This window comes from Cryptosporidium parvum, chromosome 4 (assembly GCF_000165345.1).
Source record: "Cryptosporidium parvum Iowa II chromosome 4, whole genome shotgun sequence".
Classification (NCBI taxonomy): domain Eukaryota; phylum Apicomplexa; class Conoidasida; order Eucoccidiorida; family Cryptosporidiidae; genus Cryptosporidium; species Cryptosporidium parvum.
The window spans coordinates 439794-460870 of record NC_006983.1 but is presented as its reverse complement, the minus strand read 5'-3'; the positions used below and the strand labels follow the sequence as shown (position 1 = coordinate 460870).

The window sequence follows — 21077 nt, the reverse complement described above, 5'->3', positions numbered from 1 at the left end:
AAAAAATTATAATAAAAATTCGTTTAATTTTCATTCTTAGTTATTGAAATATCAATTCCTATTGAGATATGATCCGATGGATATTGAGGTGATGGAAGAGTGTTAATTGGAGATAAGGCTGCTTCATCTATATATGGCAAAAAGTTGTTCAAAAAAATGTTAAACTTGTCGGAAAAAGCTTCTTCTTCTACTAGATAAATATAATCTAACTGGCCAGAAAACCGGTTGACTTTATTTGTGAAAGGATAATATAAACTACTACTAAACCCTTTGGAATCAGCATTTTCAATCCTTTCTTTTTCTTTATGACGAATTTGTATATTATTATATTTTTTGTCTAGATGAATATCCAACAAATCAATACACCTATTATTGGTCTGAAGATCAAAACCCAAACTATGTAACTCTAAATTTTTGAGTTCATCTTCGTTAAGATGGCCATTAACATTTTCACATTGTTCATCATTGCTGTCTGATCTTTCTTTTTTATTATAATTAAGAAGTGTAGAGTGAATCCATTCGGATGAATTTGAGTTAATAATACCTTCAGTGAAAAGTGTTCTAGCATCTGAAATGGCAAGCGTGTTGAAGTCACCAAATAAAAAGGTGAAAACTTCTTTAGATGGAAAACTCAATCTTAATCTCTTCAGGTACTTTTCAATTAAATCCATGAGTAACTTTGCCTGTAGAATTCTAACATGACCCCCAAAAGGATGATAGTAGAAGTGCGTGTTGGCGAACACATAAATTACATTGGTAATTTTATGTTCTAATACGACAATTTGAAATACTGTTAAAATTTTATCTAGCAAGTATTCAATAAAGTTTGGCCATTTTACTTTAATTTCTTTAACAATTTCCGGATAATCATTAATTAACATTTTTTTGAAAAGTATTGTATCAGATTCTAATAAATTAAATAATTCTCTTTTGTAAAATGTTGTAACACTGGCATAGTCAGAATTAAAAACACCTGAATATCCTTTAAATTCCATTAATATATGAATAAACGACTCGTATAAACAAGACTGAACTTCTTGAAGACCTATTATATCTGCATTCAAGTCAATAAGCTCCCTAGCTAATAAACTTCTTCTATAATTGGAATGTAATGCATATTGTGGACAACTTGTATACATTTCATTTAGAGCCTTATCTGTCTGAGCACATATTTCCGATAGAATATTGAAAGTCACTATTTTTAATCTATTAACATTCAATTCAGGACTTAATTTCAAATCACCTTTAAAACGGTTTATTCTTTCTTCTCTCCAACATGCTTCCAGCGGTTTATTAATATGATTAAATCTATAAATAGTGTCAAATAATGAAGATATTTCAGAATTTAGCATAATTCTAAATATTATTGAATAGTTTTCAATGTTCTCGAGAATTTTAGACATTTCCTCTTTATTTGTAAATTCTGCTTTCAAATCACAAATATAATTTTGATCAATTTCAATTACATTTTCTGGAAGATTTGGCAATATATCATGTTTTGTTTTTGCTTCATTTATATTATACTGTAAATACCACTTATATGAAAAATTATTCGACTCCCCTTTTATAAATGTTATGTTTGGTACAATTGGGAACCCCCATATGATTTCATTTTTTATGTTTACAGATTCAATCAAAGGTACATTTTTCTTAATTAAAAAATAAAAGTGTTGGCATTTTTCATTATTTGCCACCACACTAACTTTAGCAACATCCAGATTCTGACTATTAATAATATCTTCTAATTTCACGTTTCCAATGTCGTTGAAATTATTATCTTGTATTTTTACGCTAATTTCTACTTTCAAGCTTTGGCTAAATCTCAACTTAATAAAATTTCCAATATGTTTCTTCAGGTTCAGAGAAAGTCTTTTAGTAAATATAGACACATCTTCTGATGGATTCCTATTCATTGTTATTGATATCTTATTAAAGCAAGTATCATTTTTAACTTTATCCTTAGTAATTTGTGAGAAAAAATGTTCAAAATCTTCATTTAATTGGATGACACACTTCGTGATAATTAAATCTTCAGAATCACATTTTGTAAAAATAATAATCCCGTTGTTTGTATCATTTAATTTTATTTTCATTTTAAAAATCTATTCAAGTTAAATTCCACATAAAGGAAATAAATTTTAACTCTAATATTTTCCGCCCATAATTTATATCTTTATGGGATAAATTCTGAAATAATAATATTTACTAAATATTCATTGATTTGTTATGCTACTTAGGAAATATTTCAATTTTTTAATACAATTGTCTTTTTAATTATTAATCGATGATTAGCAATTTATTCAAAGCGAGTTTTTTTCAAATTGATTTAAAGTACACAAAATTTAATACATGTGCTGCCAAGCACTTGAGATAGAATTTATTTCAGAAATGTTTCTCATAATTGATGTTTCTTATGAATTACTGTGTATATGGCTGTTCAAAATTTCTCAGTGTTATTATCGCTAAAACTTTAAACATTGTCTTAAAGAATATGAAAAGTAAAAAAAAAAAAGAAAGGGGAATTAAATAATCTATTAAGTAAATTAGTAAATAAAATTTGTGAGTTAAAAAAACTTTTAAAGTAAAAAGTTTGAGCCATTCAAATGAAATTAATGGAAACATTATTCATAGCAGATTAATAATTCTATTCGCAACTTATAGCTTAAAAAAATTGCGCCAAAGTTAGCGGTATTTAAACAGATATATGTAAAATTTGACAATAAAAAAAAATTAAATTGCATAAAATATATTATGCATTTTGTATAATTTATTACTTTATATATGTCGATAAAGATATATTTATACTAATTTAAGTATGGATGAGAATGTATTATATTTTCCGGATGAAGAATTGAAAGAGGAGGAGATAAATGAGCAGACAAAACCAGAGTCAATTTATACACGTAAATTTTCTGACGTAAAAGGATTAAATGAGAAATTGGTCTCTCAATTAAATTCTTTGGGATACGAGAAAATGACTAAGGTTCAAGAGTTAGTTATTCCAAAGATACTTAATGGAGGCGATATACTATTTAGGGCTCCTACAGGAACAGGCAAGACTCTTTCATTTTTAGTACCAGCAATACAGAGAAGTTTATTAAACGATATTGGAAGGACAACTTTTCGGAGAAGCGATGGGACAATTATTTTAATCTTGACACCAACAAGAGAGCTTTGTATACAAACAATTGAAACTGCAAGATTAATTGTTCAAAAAATGTCTTGGTGTGTAACAGGATGCATATGCGGAGGCGAAAAGAGAAAAAGTGAAAAGGCAAGGCTAAGAAAAGGAATCACAATTTTAGGAGGTACTCCTGGCAGAATTCTAGATCATATTGATTCAACAAATTGTTTTAAGGTTACAAACTTGAAAACTTTAATAGTAGATGAAGCTGATAGATTATTAGAAGAAGGTTTTGGGGCATCTTATAAAAAGATTTATCAATTTGTAATAAATCAAAATGCAAACTTAAGTAGTCACGGAATATATAACGGAGATGATGATGAAGAGTTGTCAATGCTATTGAATGTTAAAGTTAATAAAGAGAAAAAATTAGATAAAGTTAATAGACAAATTATTCTTGTTTCCGCAACTTTGTCAAAACCTGTAGAAGATTTAGCAAGATATTCTCTTAAAAATGATCCTGAATGGTTGGTGTTGGATCAATATCGAGAAATAGGCCATAAGAAAGATGATGGAGAATTAGAGATATTCCAAGATGTTTTAGAGGGAAACCAGAATATTCCAAGCAAAGGATTATTTTCAGTTCCAATTAATCTTCGTCAAGAGTATGTGATTGTTCAAGATAAATTCAGAATTCCGGCTCTTATTTCATTGTTATTATCACGTACAGGAAGTGGGAAAAGAACTGTATTGTTTGTTTCTAGCACCCAGGTTGTAGAATTTTACTTTGCATTATTACAAAGTATTAGATGGCCATCAAAGTTATTGATAAAAGGTGGTCCTAACGTTAAGAATTCAATCAAATTACTAGAGAATTTTAAAAAGGAAATTGATAATAAAGATTTGCGTAGCGAAACAAAAAACGATCGAATACCAAATAAATTTAAAAGTAATAAGAAAAAGAAATTGAACAATGGCTATGACAGCGAGTCCGATACAGATTTAAATGGCGAAATGATTCTTTCTGACTCTGACTCTGAATTTGAATCAAGGATCGACAAGAAAAGATCTGATAATAATAATTTTCATAAAGGCCATAAGAAATGGTTTACAAATAGTTCACAGTTAGTTGAAATATTTGAAAGCATGTTTGATAAATATATATTTAAAAATTCTATTTTCGATGATGAAGTAGAGTATGATGAGTCTTCTGATTTAAATTATGAAAATAAATATCTTGATGATGGCGATATTGTTTCAAATAACGAATCGGTTACACAGCCACCTATTTTTATGCTACATGGACATATGAATAAAGATGATCGTCTCGGCCAATTAAATTCTTTTGAAAAAAGCAAGAAAGGTGGGGTAATAATTACTTCTGACGTAGCAAGTAGAGGATTAAACTTTCCAAAGATAGACACAGTAATACAGCTAGATCCACCTCAATCAATAGAAGAATATGTTCATAGAATGGGAAGAACTGCTCGCATGGGAGATAAGGGAACAGGAATAATTTTTCTTAGGCCAACAGAGGAGGGTTATTTGGAAATATTAAAAAATTATAATATCACAGGTAAAAATGGAATTATAAAATTAAGTGACACTACAATTTGGGAAGGTTTAATTTCAAACAATAATAATTCTGGAAAAATAGATGATATATCTGGTTTTTTCTATTCTATTATTAATAAAATTATTACATTAGATCCAAATGACTCACATAATGAGTTATTAAATAAAGCCAGGAGAGCATACATTGCTTTTGTAAGATCATATATGAGTTATGACCGTGAATTTTCAAAGATTTTTTCAATTAAGAAACTACACCTTGGCCATGTTGCATCTTCTTTTGGAATTAATGAACAACCAAATAAAATCATTGGCCATATTAAGTATCTAGATGGAGTTATAAGCCATAAGGAAAGAATGAATATTAACAATAAAAATAATTTGTTGAAAAAAAACAAACCTAATTTGATAGAAAATTCCAAAAAAATGATCAGGAAGACATTTAACAAGCAAATATCCAAAGTTAAAAAGGAAACGCCCAACATTAGGAAAAAAAGTGAAAATAAATCAAATTTCAAGGATTTTAACTTTAAATCTGATTTAAATAAATCAGGAATAATTGATAAGGCACTACAACTTATGAAGAAGAAAAGTGAAATTCATGTCGAATGATGATTTTCTAGAATTTCTTCCAGCACTATTTTGATAATATATATTAGTTTTTTTTAACTTGTATTCCCATTGCCTCTTTCATATTTTCTAGTTACTGATTTATAATGCATTTATAAATTTAAAGGAAGATATGCAAAAAATAAGAAAATAAATCGAGGTCCTTATTATCAATTTCTTAATTTAATTCCCTATTATTCCAATTATATTATGCTTGGTAAGTCATGCATAATAATTAGCTTCTATTTACACTTTTCACTAATAACTAATATGCAACCCCATATACGACCACGACACAATGCAAGTTTTTGTTATCCCAACGATGGGTAACACTTCCATCATTTGCCTGGTCCCAGTAACATGTAGTAAAAAGATGGAAACCTGCGGGACTCCTTTGTAGAACGATAACACTCACAATATACTTGAATTTTTCACTCAGCTTGCGTAAATTCTCTAAACATTGACTTGTAATTGAATCTACCCATGTTGTGACTTCAGATGCATTATATTCAGTGGATTGGTCTAAAACAGAGTTGATAGATGTAATAATACAATCTTGAACGCCATCCTTTATTGAAGAAAATGAAGAAATTGACGAGATCTGTCCATTGGGCATAGAATTTGGGTCAAAATCATGTTCTGCCGTACCACCTACGGGGTTTTCAGTTGATTTATTTGTAGGATTTGAAGGGTCACTCCCTAAATTTGATGAACTTGACATTTTAATTAGAGTACTAATCAATCAAATTGACTTCTTATTAATATTAATCTTCCTGGTTTCTTATTATATATATTTATATATAATTTCTTTTGCACAACCTGAATTTAACTTGATTTATTTAAATATACTAAAGCCCACATAATTAATCTACGAGAGTGAGTGGCGCCGCATTCTCCCGCCTAATGTGTGCTAAATTTAAGATTCTAATGTATAAATTTTCATTAAGCATAAGCAAAAAAATGGAAAATACGAGAATAATTGTTAAAATAGCAAGAGCCGTTATTAAAATAAATAATTTAACATATATTGTTTGATGGAATAGCCGAAGATGATGCGGTTGAATTTGTAGTTGATGAATGCTTATTCTCAAACAATCCAATTTTTCCACTTTCAGCTTTTGAAGAACTTCTACTTGTTATATTATCTAATCTCTTGATAATTTCGTTATATTTTTTATCATCACCTAAGATGATCTTATCCTTTTTATTGTTTTCAATGTTTTCATCATTATTGTTATCATTAATAGAAATATTAGTATCAGTAATTAATTGGCTGTCAATATCTCTTTCGAAATCAAAGGATTTAATTGATTGACTTTTTAATATCTCAACCTCTCTTTTATGAGCTGTGACAAATTCATTAATTATCATTTTCTTTTCTTCTTGGAATTGCAATTCTTTTCTTTGTAATTCAAGTTCTAAATTATCTATAATATTTTTATAATTTTCTTTTAGTTCATTGATTTTATCTTCATATTCTATTTGCATATTCAACAATTCCCTATCTTTATTACTCTCCATGTCAATCAATATATGCTCAAATTTTATCTTGAAAGCTTGAATTGAGTTATCTTTTTCTTTATTGTTATCATTAATTATTTGCTTATATTTCTGTTGTACTAACCTTAATTCTAAAGAATGATCTGATTTCATAATATCAATTTTTCTTTTATTCTCCTGCAGCAACTCGTTTAGTTGTCTATCATGTTGTTCACTTATCTTCCTTTTTTCTTCAATAAAATAGTCGTTCATCTTATCAATGTCTTCTTTATGGCTTGATATCATTAATTTTATTTCCATATCATGGTTTTTTTGTCTTTCCAATAATCTCTCAATATATTCATTTCTAGTACGATCATAAAGCCCACTATATTCTTGAGTTATTTTCATTATTCCTTCCCTATAGTTTTGAGCATCTTGGAATCTTCCAGTTCTCAACATGCTTATTTCATTTATTGAATCTATTTTAGATAAAGTTTGCTTATTTTTGTTTGGAATAAGATCAATGAGAATATTGTTTATATCATCATTATTTACATTATTATTTATTAAACAAATTGGTTCATCAGTACCAACTAATGCATCAGAAAATTGTTTTCCAGTAGTATTTTTATTAATAATTGACACTTCCAATGTTTTCTCTATGGATAAACCGTTTGATTTCTTTTCAGTTTCTTTATTATGATTGATTTTTAATGATTTAATTAAATGTGATAATTTAATATTATCCTGTTTTAATACCATATTATTATTTAATATTTTTTTATTATTTTTCTTTTCTTTAACAAATAATTCAGATAAATTTTGGAAATAATAAAAAAATGATCGAATTAATTTAACTGACTCAACATTTAATTTGAAGTAATGTTCGTAATTAGTTGAAGATTCTTTATTTGTATTATATAAATTATTTATTATTTGATTATATTCTAAAACCCATTTTTGATAATAATCCAATGGAAACTGGATTTTTTTATTATTCAATATTGCAAATAAATTTTTTAAACGATCAATAAATGAAAGTATATCCTGTACTAATGCACTTTGGTCATTATTATTAGAATCAATATTAATTGTTTCTGTCAAAATTTCTAGCTCTAACAAAGAAATTTTATCGGTTCGTTTCAGCAAATAGTTCTCGTATTTTTTTCTATTTTCAGATGAATTTCTACTCGTAGATCTCGCGGAGTCCATTTCTTTTACCAATTCTATTTCAATTCTTTTTAATTCACTGAGTTCATTTCTTGCAATTTTTTTAGATCTAATTTTTTGTTGTAAACTTTCATTATCACTTTCATTTTTATTATATTTTAATAATCTTTTTGGAGTTGTGTGAAAGCTTTTGGTACTAATTTCTTTATAATTTTCTTCTTTATTTGAGCAAAGATAACTGTTACTAGTTTCAGAGTAGCTGCTAAGCTCTCGATCTTTGTCAGTTATTTTTTCATAATATTCTTCATTTTCAAATTTCATTTCTGAAGGTGTTTTCTTCTTAATAGATCTTCTAATTGAACATATTTAAATAATTTACAAGAAAAAAGTTACTCTGTTAACCTAAGTAATGGAAATAATACATAAAGTATTCATTAAGTTGTGTTACATGAATATTTTTTCTTTATGATATCAATTTTGTTTTACTTTTTTTGGCTATTGTTGCATAAATAATTTGATTAAAGCCACATAAAATAAAGATGCGCCAAATGTGGATGTCAAGTCTCCGTAGGACCTTTTAAAATAATTGCATGCAAAATAGAAATAAACAATATAAACAACACATTTATTGTTATTAATATCTAAAAAAAGTATTTTCAAACTAAATATTTATATTTAAACCTGGTTAATTATTTCTATATGAATATTCTACAATTAGTAGTTTTTAAATTTCCACTTTGTAGGATAAAGAAGTTTCCGAATTATATTCATTAAAAAAATTAGATTAATTGAATTCATAATTTAATAATAAGTTAAGTTTGGATATATTTCTAATTGAATATCCTAATTTTAAATTATAGTAATTTACATGTACCGGTACCAAAAAAAATATTTTCTGTATAAATATGCATGCAACATGTAATGTGGAAATTACGTGTATGAAAAGTGACTATTAAGTAAATTTATTGAGTTATTTAATTTTAGACAAATTATAATCTCCTAAAAAAAATTTACAAATAAAATGATTGTTGAAGAGATTGAACCAATATTAATCCAACAGCCTGATGGGAGTTCAAAAATAGGTAAGTAGAAATTAACAACTTCAAATATAAATAAATGTTTAAATTTATTGTTCATAAAGGCTTACCACATCAATTGGATAAATTATTATCATTTAAAATTCAAAATAAGTCATTTAGTGAAATATGGAATATTAATTCAATTACTATCGACCAGTTAAAATCCATTTATACAAAACATGAAATTTATTTTTATTTGTTTTTTCTAATTAGCTTATTGTTTGAAATGACAGTTGTTCCTACAATGGTTAAAATAGTTTATAACATATTTAAATATAAATTGGTAAGTAACAAAAGTTATTCATAAATATAAAAGTATTAAATCAATGATTTTAGATTTTAAATTATTCTACTTTATTAGTGGGGATAACAGTAAATACTATATTTACACTAGTATTAATATTTTTAATAGTAAAGAATTTTTTTATGAGGTCTGCGAAAGTAAGTTACACATGAAAATTGAAGTAGTAAATAATAATAGGATCTTTAATTGGCCAATTAAACCTTTTCAGAACTGGAGAAGTTTTACATATATAACATTAATTTGGGTTGCATGGCAATTAATTACACCTACAGTACAAGGAAAATATATATTGATCGTAGTTTCAACACGTGTAATCTCAGCAATTTTAGCAAAATTCCTATCAAATATATTGGAAAAAGCATCATTTTCAGTTTAAAGTCTACTGTTAAGTATTTTATTGCTATTCATAAGCGAAGTTTTGCCAAATTCTTCAGTATTATTAGTTAGCTGAAATTGGGGGGTGGAAGTGAGGGACAAATAATCAAAATTATTCGAAGGAAAACAACTTTTTTTTTTTTTTTTTAAATTATAATCATTAAAGAATAAAAAAGAACCTAATCAATATTGGACAATTAGATGCTATCTGAGCTGGCTGAAGATCAAGTAGATTTCGACGATGTAGCATTAAATACCTTTTTCCTAAATGAAGAAATTAATGAAAATTTATTTCAAGCTTTCATGCTTGAATATAATAAAAACATATTAGTTTTGAGATTTAATGATTTTACATCAGATACAGATAAATCTGATTGGCTATTGAAGTATTGTGAGCATTTATCCGAGAAAATTAATTCATTACACGGAACCAATATTAATGAGTTGCAAGAGCAATCAATTCATTCAGACTATACTCGAAAAAAAAATATATTATTGATATTAGATAGAGATTTTCATAAATCACTTAGGAATGAGCCTGGGCAATTATCTAAATATAAGTTTTTAAACAATGTGCTAATAAAGTATTCTGATAGGTTATCACTATCTGTTGGTTCTATGGGGGGAGAAATTTCGTTGTTTGAAATTATTCTCCGAATACATGAATTATATAAATATGGAGAAATTAAATATTTAATAATCAATCAATTTGATAAGCTAATAGATATTGATGAACATTTATCAAACGAAACTAAATCAGTAATTTATTCATATATTTATTCATTATTTGCAAATATTAGTTTAGGAGATAAGTATAGTCGAGAATTGAAGATTGTAATAATTGATTGAACAATATTGTTATTGCAATCTGTGATATTGCTAATACTAAACGAGCTCATTCTTATTTAAAAAAAATTAATAAATTGAACTCGATAATTTTTTAAAATTTATATTTTTTGGTGTGTTTTAACACACAGTGTGCCTGGGGGTGTTAAAAAAATATTATTAAATGGTGCACCAATACATTAAATTGAAATACAGAATATGATTTAAAAAAAATAAAAGGATTAATTAAAGCATTTAAACTGTATTAAGAGAAACTAAAAGACCCGTGGGAATTATTTATTCGAAATAAAGAAAACTATAAGAATCCGAGAAGAATACTAAATAAAATGGACAATGCTTCTAAAGAAAGTGACACAGAAGTTATTGAAAAAAAGATGAGTTGCGAGATATTTAGCACAAGGTTCAGAGCTTTTTTATCATATTTTCTCCCGATGGTTTACGGAATATCACTATTTAGCGTTGCTTGGTTAAAGGTTTCTTCGCCAATATTTATTGCAGTATGTTTGGCATTTGGATCTATTGATGTAATCACATCAATAGTTGGAATGATTGGGATTCTTTGTCCATCAGGACTCGCAATAAGGTCAACAATTCCTCTTTTAGCGATGGAGAATTTAGTTACATTTTTGATTTCAATTGGGTTATTTGTTGAAAGTATTATGTATAAAAATACAAAGGATTTTGTGATATTAGATTTTAGTGTTGGCTTGACTTTATCATTCGTATTAATGATTAGTACCATTTTGAGTGTGATATGTATTTGGAAGATTTCTGAATATTTGAATGAAATAGAAGCATCAAGTATTTTTGAAGAGTTATCTGGTAAAAAATTTAGATCTTCAAAGTATATGAACTCTATAAATAAAATTTCAAGTAATTTGGATAATAAACCTCTTTTATCAAGAATTAATTCAAGAGATATAAAAGACAAAGAAGTTAAAGCTGGTGATGCTACTACTACTACTACTACTAATGTAAATACCAAGAATAATATCGATTCTGATAACAATTTAGCAATTGTTATTAAAGAGTGAAAATAATAAGAAAAATATTTATGAAAATTGATCTTTTAAAAATTTTTTAGTGAAAAATACTTTTAAAAAATTTATATAAATTTAGTGGATTATTATAGTATTTCCTAAATTAATTTTATATTCTATTTCAATCAAAAATTTTTGTAACAACAAATTTTTAATTATTAAATTTATAAAGTTTATATTTTTAGGAGTATAATTGGATTTATTTTCGTCCAGTCAATGATATTTTAACCTGTTAATTAACACTTTTCTTGAGTTTTAATAGTATATTTAGATCTATCCCAAGGGCATTTAGAATCCACCAATCTATGCTCACAATAAAAACATAATTGATGTCCACATGGTTGAAGCGTAATTATATCATTATAATCAAAACTTTCATAGCATATCGGGCATGTAAAAATTTGGGGTTGGGAATTTTGTGCATAATTTTCTTTAGTTGCTTGAAAATTTAGTGTATTATCACATGATGATGAGGATTGGATAGACTTTGGAAATGTTGAAATTGACAATGATGAAGTTTTATTTTCCACAATATTTGATTGAATAGAGTTGACAATAAATTTAATAAATGAACACTTTTGCTTAATAATGGATTTGTTAGATTCAATATCAAAAGATGATAATACATCGGTAGAATTATTATCAAGATCATTTGTAATGCTAATATTTGTGTAGATGAGATTTTTAATTTGATTTTCAATATGAACTTTATCTTCATGTTTAACCAGAGGAAAAAGATTCTCAGATTGATAATAACTAAGAGTGTTTGGAATATTTGACGATTTTTTGGAATGTTTATTATCTCTATAAAAAGGAATTGAAATCTTTGGGGGTTGAGAGTTACTTATTGAAAGAGATTTATGTTTCTGATCATTAATTTGGCAATCATTTGAATATTCTCTAGATCTTTTTACTTGAGTTTGTTTAGTATTATTATCATTTTCTTCAACATTTGTTTTTTTAATAATTAATCGTTTATACTTAGTTAAATTATTATACCAGAAGTTTGCCTTTTCCTCTGAATTAAAAGAAAACTGAAGAAAAATGGTTTCATTCTCAAGTTGGAAATCAGACTTGATAAAAATAAAGAATTCATCATCTTGAATAATTTTTATATTAATATCAATAATGTATTGCAATAAAAATGAGTATTTAGAGACATCTTGAATGCTTTGTTTGTTGCTACTAAAGCATTCGAGCAATTTTCCTTCCCATGATAATGCAAATACATCAGAATCTTCAATTTTTTCTAAAATTAGTGTACCAGTTCCTATTAAATCATTTGAAAGGCCAAATTTAACATTTTTTTCCTCATAAATAATTATTGTATCAGACCTTTCACAATTTACTTTGTAAACAAGTAAGCTAGTCTCAATTTTTGACTTTAAAGTTACTTCATTTTCAATGGTCTTTTGAAGGTTTGAATTGTTTCTTTCAACATCGATTGAATTAATATCAATAAGATCCTCGTATAAACTAACACCAAATGTATTTTCTTCATTATCATTCATTAAATCATTCAAATCTGCTCCTAAGTCAGTAATATTTCCTAAATCTAATCCATCTCCTTCAACATTAATGTCTTCAGCTTGAGTTTCACTGTTATTTTGATTATAATTTATATTCATTTCATCTTCGTCTTGCAATTGGCTTTGTAAAAAACTGATCATTTTCAATGAAAAATCTAAACTTTGTAAAAAATTTTATAATCATATCATACTACAACTCGAAAATTTTGAGATGAGATTAATATTCCATTAATTAACACGATAATAAAGCTTTATTAAATACAATCTTAACTATTAAAAAAAAAGTTAGAATTGAAAGTTTAAGAAGATGATTAGAGATAATTATAATAAATCCATCAATGAATACAATAAACAACTTGCAGTAAAGTGTTCTGTTATAAAATATTCGTATAATTAACTGATTATTTTACAAAGCTTCATTTGCGGATTTTTATTTAAATATATAATACTAGATAATTACGTGGCAGCGCCTACTGCATGCAAAATCAAATAATTTAAATAATAAAAAAAAAAAATGTAGAAATAAAATATAAACAATTAATCGGAGAATCAAGGTTAAACTGATTTTTTTTGCAAAAAAAATTGAAAAATAACTCAGGTTTAATATAACAAGAAAGCTAATCTAGAAAGTTATATAAATCATAAAAATAAAATATTTCTACTATTTAATAGTTATGCATATATATCTATACATTCATATTTAGTACAAAATAACATTTTTTTTTGAATTTGGCAATTTCATTATTTTTTAAATAAAAAAAAAAAAAAAAAAAAAAAATGTGTGGGGCCTCTCAGATACTCTATTTGGCGGTGAATTGGGCGGTACCTTCGTGATATTTTTAATTTTTAATCGAATGCTATAGTAAAAAAGAAATATATATTTACGCATACGGATTTATACAATTTATTTTGAATCAAGTAAATCGTTACTATTCATAATTTTCGAACTACGCTGGAGTTTATATTCTAGATTTTGTAAGTAGCTAAATTACAAATCACTGTTAAAAACAGATTGATATCTAGTATATAATTTACAAGTAGTAACTTAATAAAATATAAATATTAATAATATTTCCATTGTTATCTGAACTTTTAAAAATTGGAGAATATAATGCAAAACTTAGAACAGGAAATTGTAGACAGGTCAAGTACTAATAATACAAATAATAGGGAAGAAATTGAAATAAATGCAGAAAATATAATAAGCGTGATTCCAAGGTCAATTGTTGATGGTAGTAAACTTATCTTACGTTTAAAAAAGGACGAAAAGTTAAGCTATGAATCTCCAACACGTATTTTATTTTCAAATAAACAATTGAAATTAGAGCGTTCAATTTGGTGGCTTACAGATGTAATTTTGACTGAACCATCTTTAATAGTTTTGGATTCTTGTTCTTCTGGAATGAAATTTTTTCCAGTACCAATGAAAAAATTTGGTACGTTATATTCAAGAGAGGGAGTTGGGCATGTAGTTACAGGCGATATTATTAGAAGCAGAATATGCAGTAGAAGTATTCCATATAGAAATTGTAATAAATTTGAGCATGCACCAAGAAATATTGGCAATTTAAGGGATGTGAACTCTTCAGATAATGAGGATGAAGATATTGATATTGTCTACCTCCGAGGTGATGAAAGTATCATCCGGTATACTTTACAACCAAATGAACAAATTGAGCTTGGCGCAGGTACCGTAATTGCATGGACATCTGGAGTATCGTTCAATTTTAAATCTTTTTGCTTTATGAAATTTGTTACTTCTATTGTTGGTGATTCTTCATCTATCTCTACTGTCTGGATTGCTAATAGCGGATCTAAGATGCTTTATCAGCACGGCTGAATAGTTTTTATTTACATTAAATATAATTTAATAGTATAAATTGTTAATTTTTTTAATGAGATTTTTACTATATAGCATACATTAATAGTATTATTATTTCCATAATTGATCTTATTGGTTTAAATAGTTCAAAAATTTTCCTCTTATTTTTATGCATGCATTATTTAGAATTGCCAGCAAGTTTAAAGTATTACCGCCATTTCAAAAATATTTTCTTTTGAAAAAATAAATGAATATTACAAATAATGTATTAATAACCCAAATGCAATCAACTGTAACATTACAGCATAATGTCTAAGAAACAGAACAAAAGTACTCAAAATATGTTAGTTAAGGATGAAACCCTTAATAATATGGAGGATTCTGAAAAGTTAAATTTGTACACAAACGGCCATAATAGTAACAATAATGTATCAACATACAAAGAAATGCTATTAAATGAAAATTCTCATTCCCGTGAGAAAACAAATAATGAAGTTATTAAATTATCCAGTAATCAAGAAAATTATGTCAATCATTTAGAAGAAGAAAGTAATAGTGTTAGTAATTTAAGTAGTAGTAATGAAGAACAAATTGATGATTTAAAGGATTACAATAACCAAAATGGGAATAGAATGGAGAATAATATAATATCATCTTTGGAATTCATTTGGTCTGAAATTAGAAGTGAAAATGTACTTGAAAAAAAAAATGTTGATTACTTTGAATTTGACGAAGATAGTTTTAATGATCGAATTCCTAATAATTTTTTAAATGAAGTTTATCAAGTACCAAAGAAATTAGAGTACCTCCTTAACTTCTCAATGCTACTTTGCTTCGATACAATCCTATATGATTTAACGTTTCTACCAATKAATTCAATGATAGCATTACTAAAATTATTTTTATTAATATTTTTGAATATTACTAATATATTTATGTTTCTAATTACAGGTAAATCAACTTATTTCCAGAATGATTCAATAATTCAAAGAGCTGATAATTATAATAATTCAGAAGATAATATTGAAAACGATTATTCTATTGATTCAAATTCTTGGAATCTTATTCAAAATACTAATAAAGAACAAAATAATATGGGATATAAAAACAATAATGAATTAATCGAGAATTCTAGTGTTGGATATTTATTCGAAGATAAACAAATTAAAAGCAAAAGTTTGATAAATATTCCAGAGTACGATAATAAATTGAGATTTAGATTCAACATGAAAAGTAAGGATGATGGATTTCTTAGTAAAAATAACAATTTTTTCCCACAAATTAAAAATCATATTCACTCATATAGAATGAATGWCCAAAGATSATMTTTAGAAGAATCAGAATTGCAATCTATTTCAGCTTCTGACATATTCTATGATGAAATTAATAGTCATCATATCTATAATAAGAATAAACAAGATTTAAAGCCATTATTAAGTATTAACCTTAAAAAGTATTTTAGATTCACTGCTGTTGAGTTAACTGACTTCTCAAGATTCTTAGTTTTATTGTTATCTATTTATATTTTCAGCAGGCTTGATATCTCATTTTTTTACCATTATATCAGAGGGCAAGGATTATTAAAGTTATATTTCATTTTTAATATGCTGGAAATATTTGAAAAACTATTCAGATCTTTTGGAAGAGATTTAATTGATACATATTTGGAATCAGTTATTAAATTCTTTACATATATTGGATTTGTTGATGGAAGTTTTAAACAAGAAAAAAGTCATCCAAGTTTTACAAAATTATTCATTGATTCTTTTTCAAAGTATTTTTTGGTAATAATTTACTTAATAATTCACTGTACTATTCATATGATTAGAGGATTAGCATTAAATATTTCACTAAATTCATCAGAGTACACCATGTTTCTGATTGTAATAACCAATAACTTTGCAGAAATTAAATCAACCGTTTTTAAGACTTATCATTCAATTTCTTTATTTACAGTTTCATGTTCAGACACTATTGAAAGGTTTCAACTTTTGTATGATGGTTGCATTTTATTTATCAGAATGTACTCAAATGCAAGACTTTATACAGATTCTATTTTTTCTTCAGTAATTACATGGGTTGTATCAGTTTATTTGGTAGAAATTATCGTTGATTGGTTTAACCATTCATTTCTTGTAAAATTTACCAAGATTAATTCCAATTGCTATTTTAGTTATTTAGATCCATTGATTGGTGATATTTTACTTTCAAGAGGTTCAAATCAAGCATTTCAATATTTAATGATTGATTTTAATAAAAAAACCTGGAAGAAAATAATTCTTTTGAAAAATTAATCAGTAAAAGCACATTTAATAATAGCAAATTTAATAATAATTCTTCTTCCATTGGAAACCTAACTAGACAAGGCACATATTCCTTATTTAGAGGAAATACTATAGGTTTAGAAACAGATGTTTCTTCAATACAAAATAAAGATGATGCTAAAATAAAGAAAATGAAGAGCGATAATTTCAATAAAGTTGAATCAAAGACTTCAAAACAAGATCCTATTTTTATTTCAAAGAAATTAAGAGGTATTTATGCATTTCCATATATAGTTTCGAGAAGAATAGGCTTTATATCACTACCACTTACTATTTTATTAATGTGTGTTTTACTATTCTCAAGATTACACTCAGCTTTGTGCATTAATCACATTATTATTATTTGGCTAATACTATTTATCCTAAAATATCTTACCTCATTCATTATTGTCTCAATTTCACAAAACAATATTGATCGTCTCAAGAACTGGAATTTTGATTTCAACAAAATTAATGCGTTATAAATCAATTAAATTCTGAATAAGCAAATATCTTATATCACTTCTGTAAATTGTTAGCTTATTTATAAAGTTATGATCTGTTTTTAATATAAAAAAGTTACCAATAAATGGATTTGAATTAAAATGTGGAACTATTACTTTACTAATATTAAACAAGAATGGTATTTTGCATGGTAGACATTCTGAAAATGAATATATTAATGGCCTTTCTTGTTTTGGAATTGAATAAATCAATTTTTGAAATCTGGAATTCAATTTTTTTAATTGTTTGATGTTATAATGAGAAGAAAGTTCTATAATATAAGATGAAACTTTTTTTTTTAAAATTTTAATTATATTCGAATGTAGATTTGTTCCAAAGTGAGGAGTCCCAAAAAATATTATCCCTTTAATACTTTTAGTAATCTCTGGATGGTTTGATATTATTAGTTTTAGTAATATTCCACCCATTGAATGACAAATTATTATATTATTTTTTTCTTGATAATTTTTTATATCTTTTGTTAAAATATTTGCTTTTAATAATTTTAAATAAATTTCTTCAGAAATTTCTTTTAAAGTAATTGATTGATTTTGATTAAATATTTCGTGTGAATAATCAACTGCAAACATTTTCAGATTTTTGTTTTCAGATAATAGTATTCTTGGCCAAATTAAATAATTATTTTTTTCCAGTTTTGAGATAATATTCGAATTTTTTTTTTGAATTAATTTAATATTTGAATTATCTTCTTTTCTGTGCTCTGCAATAATATTACTTTGAAAATTATCATCAATAATTATTGGAATTTTACTTTCTTTAGATATATCAATATTCCAAGATTTAAAAGCACTTCCAAGAAACCCATGAATGAAGATTAAATTTATATTATTGTTATTATTAGATTTGGTTATATCTTTTTTATTAATAGCAGAATTAAAGTAATCATTTATTTTTGTTAATAGAAAATCCTGATTATCTTCTTTAATATTTAAATTAAAAGGAATAATACCTTGATTTAATAATTGTAAAGAATCAATATCAGTATTTTCTTTTGTTTTATAATTTGAAATGTAAGATGCATTATGTATTAATCTCAATACTTCAAAGTATATATTTGATTGTGGAATAGAAGATTTCAATTCTATTTGGTTTGATTTATCATTAATGAAACATTTTTTTATTTCATTCATGGTAAATTTGGAAAATTCATAAATTTCATCAATGTTTTCCAATAAATTAAAATTGAATGCTAATAATAAATAATTATTTAAAAATTTTATTCCTTCATGAATTAATCCCCAATTACAAGAGTCTTTTGTTAAATTTTCCTTCAAAATATTTTGAATAATTTTGCTTAAACAATAAGAATTGATTATTTTAATTAGTTTATGTTCTTCAACTTTGTGTTCATAATATTTATCAAATTTTGTGTTAATCATAGAAATTAATTTTATTACGTTGACTTTACTTTGTTCGATGTTAAACTTAACAGATTTGTTTTCTTCATTATTAATTTTTTTTTCCTCCGTCATTTTCAAAGTTTTTATAAAGTTTAACATAATAGAATTCTCTAAATAATTGTTATTCAAATTTGTATCTTTATAAAAATTAATCACTTGATTCAATAAACCAAAATTAATTTGTTTTGGTTCAAAATGGTCTTCTTTCAAAGTATCTATACAACTTAATATTTGACTTTGTATCTTAATAAAAATTAATTCGAAGATACTTTTTATCATACTAGAATTAATCAAGAATTTATTTAATATTAGTTCTAAATTTTCAATATCTATATTATTTATTAATATGTTAATGCCACTTTTTAAAAGTTGATTATTGTTCATAGTTTTTTCTTTCAAGAAGTATTTATTAATAATAGAAATTAATTCTTCATGTAATATTTTGTCTTTACTTGAAATTTTATAGTCGTAATTTTTAAAAATATTTCCAATAATTAATGCGACTAATAAATTATTAAAGCTATTTTCAATAACTTCATTAACAATTTTCAATGTGCATAGCTTTATTTCAGGAGAATTAATTGATTCTTGAGATAATTGTAATATAATTAATTCGATCAACAATTTAATTTGATTATAAATGGGAAAATGATTTGCTTCTTTCAGTAATTTACTAAGTTTATTTAAGATAACTAAAATTTCTTTATCTTTAAGCACTTTGTTTTCTAGTTTATTCCCAATTAAAAATCCATAAATTAAAATAAGGTCTAGCAAGTCCTTCTTATCACTATTAACTTCTTTTTCACTACTAGATTGAAAATTTTCCATCAAATTTGAATGAAAATGCAATTCTCCAAATTCTTTTGACCACAGTTTGAATAAGTGTTCTGAAATTAATGCAATATTAGCAATTTGGTGAATAATAGTATTCAATTCATGATCATCATTAAGTTTAAGGGTTTTTATCAATCTGTCATATAGGCATTCAGCAAAATTTTCAAAGTTTGGGGATTTAATATTGTTAAATAATATTTTTTCAAAATATCTAATGGAAGGGCATTCCATTATAATTAGATCAAAAAAATCCATTTTTTTTTCTCCAATATTTTTATCAAACTTTAAATATTTAATTAAATTCCCAAATATTTTATCAATAATTAATTTGAATTTGCTTTCAACCTGCAAGATCAACTCTAAATATTTTAATTTTTCAAGGTATTTATTTTCATTTTTTTTGATTAATATATTTATTAATTCATTTATATCAATTTTTTGATTCAAATTGGCCCCTACAGTTTTCCAGATATACTTAGTTAATTGGGTATTTTCAAAATCAACTTCTTTGACAATAAAACAAAAATTATTCAATTCTTTTAATTTGTAAAAAGAGACCTGAGAAATATTATCGATATTTCTTTTAAATGTTTTCCCAAATTCGTTTCTGTATTGGTTCAAAATATTAGGACTTTTCTTATTGTTAAAGTCTTTAATAGCTCCATGATATTTTTCGATAGCAAACCCATTATTATAACCATCTCTCTCAGAGTGTCTTCGTTCATTTTCAAAAACAAATATTTTTTTGATGATATTTATTCCACATATCTTTTTAATTTCTTTATTAAGAAATTGCATTCAGTACTTTAATGATAAAATGATCATGATTAATCTTAAGTCATTATATTTTCGTAATAAATTCACTAGAATTTTATTATATAAAGCTGTTTTTTTTAATTTTAAAAAACAACTTGATCTATTTTTTCAAATTATTTTATATTTTTTTCAAACGCATGAAAACCGGTTATAAATTCTCAAAAAAATATTTTGCCACAAAAAAAATTTAATTAATTCTGGGGTATGTAAAATTATTGTCCATATGAATTTAATGTATAATTAGACC

The 21077-nt window shown here is 25.4% G+C and overlaps 12 protein-coding genes across 12 annotated transcripts; 7 read left to right on the top strand and 5 right to left on the bottom strand.

Annotated features, from left to right (window-relative positions):
• Positions 1 to 23: 23 nt before the first annotated feature.
• On the bottom strand, positions 24 to 2093 carry cgd4_1850 (Ccr4p. RNAse; the record flags this gene model as incomplete). The annotated part of the gene is made up of 1 exon (XM_625779.1): positions 24 to 2093. One exon carries the CDS (start codon positions 2091 to 2093, stop codon positions 24 to 26), a length of 2070 nt encoding a protein of 689 aa, XP_625779.1.
• A 698-nt stretch (positions 2094 to 2791) lies between these two features.
• Positions 2792 to 5308, top strand: cgd4_1840 (Dbp7p, eIF4A-a-family RNA SFII helicase (DEXDc+HELICc); the record flags this gene model as incomplete). Its single annotated transcript, XM_625778.1, has 1 exon — positions 2792 to 5308. A coding segment is annotated over one exon (2517 nt), but the record flags the coding sequence as incomplete, so codon positions are not given.
• Positions 5309 to 5570: 262 nt separating this feature from the next.
• On the bottom strand, positions 5571 to 6026 carry cgd4_1830 (dynein light chain tctex1; the record flags this gene model as incomplete). The annotated part of the gene is made up of 1 exon (XM_625777.1): positions 5571 to 6026. One exon carries the CDS (start codon positions 6024 to 6026, stop codon positions 5571 to 5573), a length of 456 nt encoding a protein of 151 aa, XP_625777.1.
• Positions 6027 to 6322: 296 nt separating this feature from the next.
• On the bottom strand, positions 6323 to 8278 carry cgd4_1820 (hypothetical protein; the record flags this gene model as incomplete). Its single annotated transcript, XM_625776.1, has 1 exon — positions 6323 to 8278. The coding sequence occupies one exon, from the start codon at positions 8276 to 8278 to the stop codon at positions 6323 to 6325; it is 1956 nt and encodes a 651-aa protein (XP_625776.1).
• A 1084-nt stretch (positions 8279 to 9362) lies between these two features.
• Positions 9363 to 9716, top strand: cgd4_1810 (hypothetical protein; the record flags this gene model as incomplete). The annotated part of the gene is made up of 1 exon (XM_625775.1): positions 9363 to 9716. The coding sequence occupies one exon, from the start codon at positions 9363 to 9365 to the stop codon at positions 9714 to 9716; it is 354 nt and encodes a 117-aa protein (XP_625775.1).
• Positions 9717 to 9916: 200 nt separating this feature from the next.
• On the top strand, positions 9917 to 10564 carry cgd4_1800 (hypothetical protein; the record flags this gene model as incomplete). Its single annotated transcript, XM_625774.1, has 1 exon — positions 9917 to 10564. One exon carries the CDS (start codon positions 9917 to 9919, stop codon positions 10562 to 10564), a length of 648 nt encoding a protein of 215 aa, XP_625774.1.
• Positions 10565 to 10887: 323 nt separating this feature from the next.
• Positions 10888 to 11595, top strand: cgd4_1790 (hypothetical protein with 4 transmembrane domains; the record flags this gene model as incomplete). The annotated part of the gene is made up of 1 exon (XM_625773.1): positions 10888 to 11595. One exon carries the CDS (start codon positions 10888 to 10890, stop codon positions 11593 to 11595), a length of 708 nt encoding a protein of 235 aa, XP_625773.1.
• A 242-nt stretch (positions 11596 to 11837) lies between these two features.
• cgd4_1780 (ring domain protein) lies at positions 11838 to 13271 on the bottom strand (the record flags this gene model as incomplete). Its single annotated transcript, XM_625772.1, has 1 exon — positions 11838 to 13271. The coding sequence occupies one exon, from the start codon at positions 13269 to 13271 to the stop codon at positions 11838 to 11840; it is 1434 nt and encodes a 477-aa protein (XP_625772.1).
• Positions 13272 to 14241: 970 nt separating this feature from the next.
• On the top strand, positions 14242 to 14970 carry cgd4_1770 (hypothetical protein; the record flags this gene model as incomplete). Its single annotated transcript, XM_625771.1, has 1 exon — positions 14242 to 14970. The coding sequence occupies one exon, from the start codon at positions 14242 to 14244 to the stop codon at positions 14968 to 14970; it is 729 nt and encodes a 242-aa protein (XP_625771.1).
• Positions 14971 to 15260: 290 nt separating this feature from the next.
• cgd4_1760 (hypothetical protein with 2 transmembrane domains) lies at positions 15261 to 17246 on the top strand (the record flags this gene model as incomplete). The annotated part of the gene is made up of 1 exon (XM_625770.1): positions 15261 to 17246. The coding sequence occupies one exon, from the start codon at positions 15261 to 15263 to the stop codon at positions 17244 to 17246; it is 1986 nt and encodes a 661-aa protein (XP_625770.1).
• A 161-nt stretch (positions 17247 to 17407) lies between these two features.
• On the top strand, positions 17408 to 17740 carry cgd4_1750 (hypothetical protein; the record flags this gene model as incomplete). Its single annotated transcript, XM_625769.1, has 1 exon — positions 17408 to 17740. The coding sequence occupies one exon, from the start codon at positions 17408 to 17410 to the stop codon at positions 17738 to 17740; it is 333 nt and encodes a 110-aa protein (XP_625769.1).
• Positions 17735 to 20812, bottom strand: cgd4_1740 (possible HSMGG motif (esterase?); the record flags this gene model as incomplete). The annotated part of the gene is made up of 1 exon (XM_625768.1): positions 17735 to 20812. The coding sequence occupies one exon, from the start codon at positions 20810 to 20812 to the stop codon at positions 17735 to 17737; it is 3078 nt and encodes a 1025-aa protein (XP_625768.1).
• Positions 20813 to 21077: the final 265 nt, after the last annotated feature.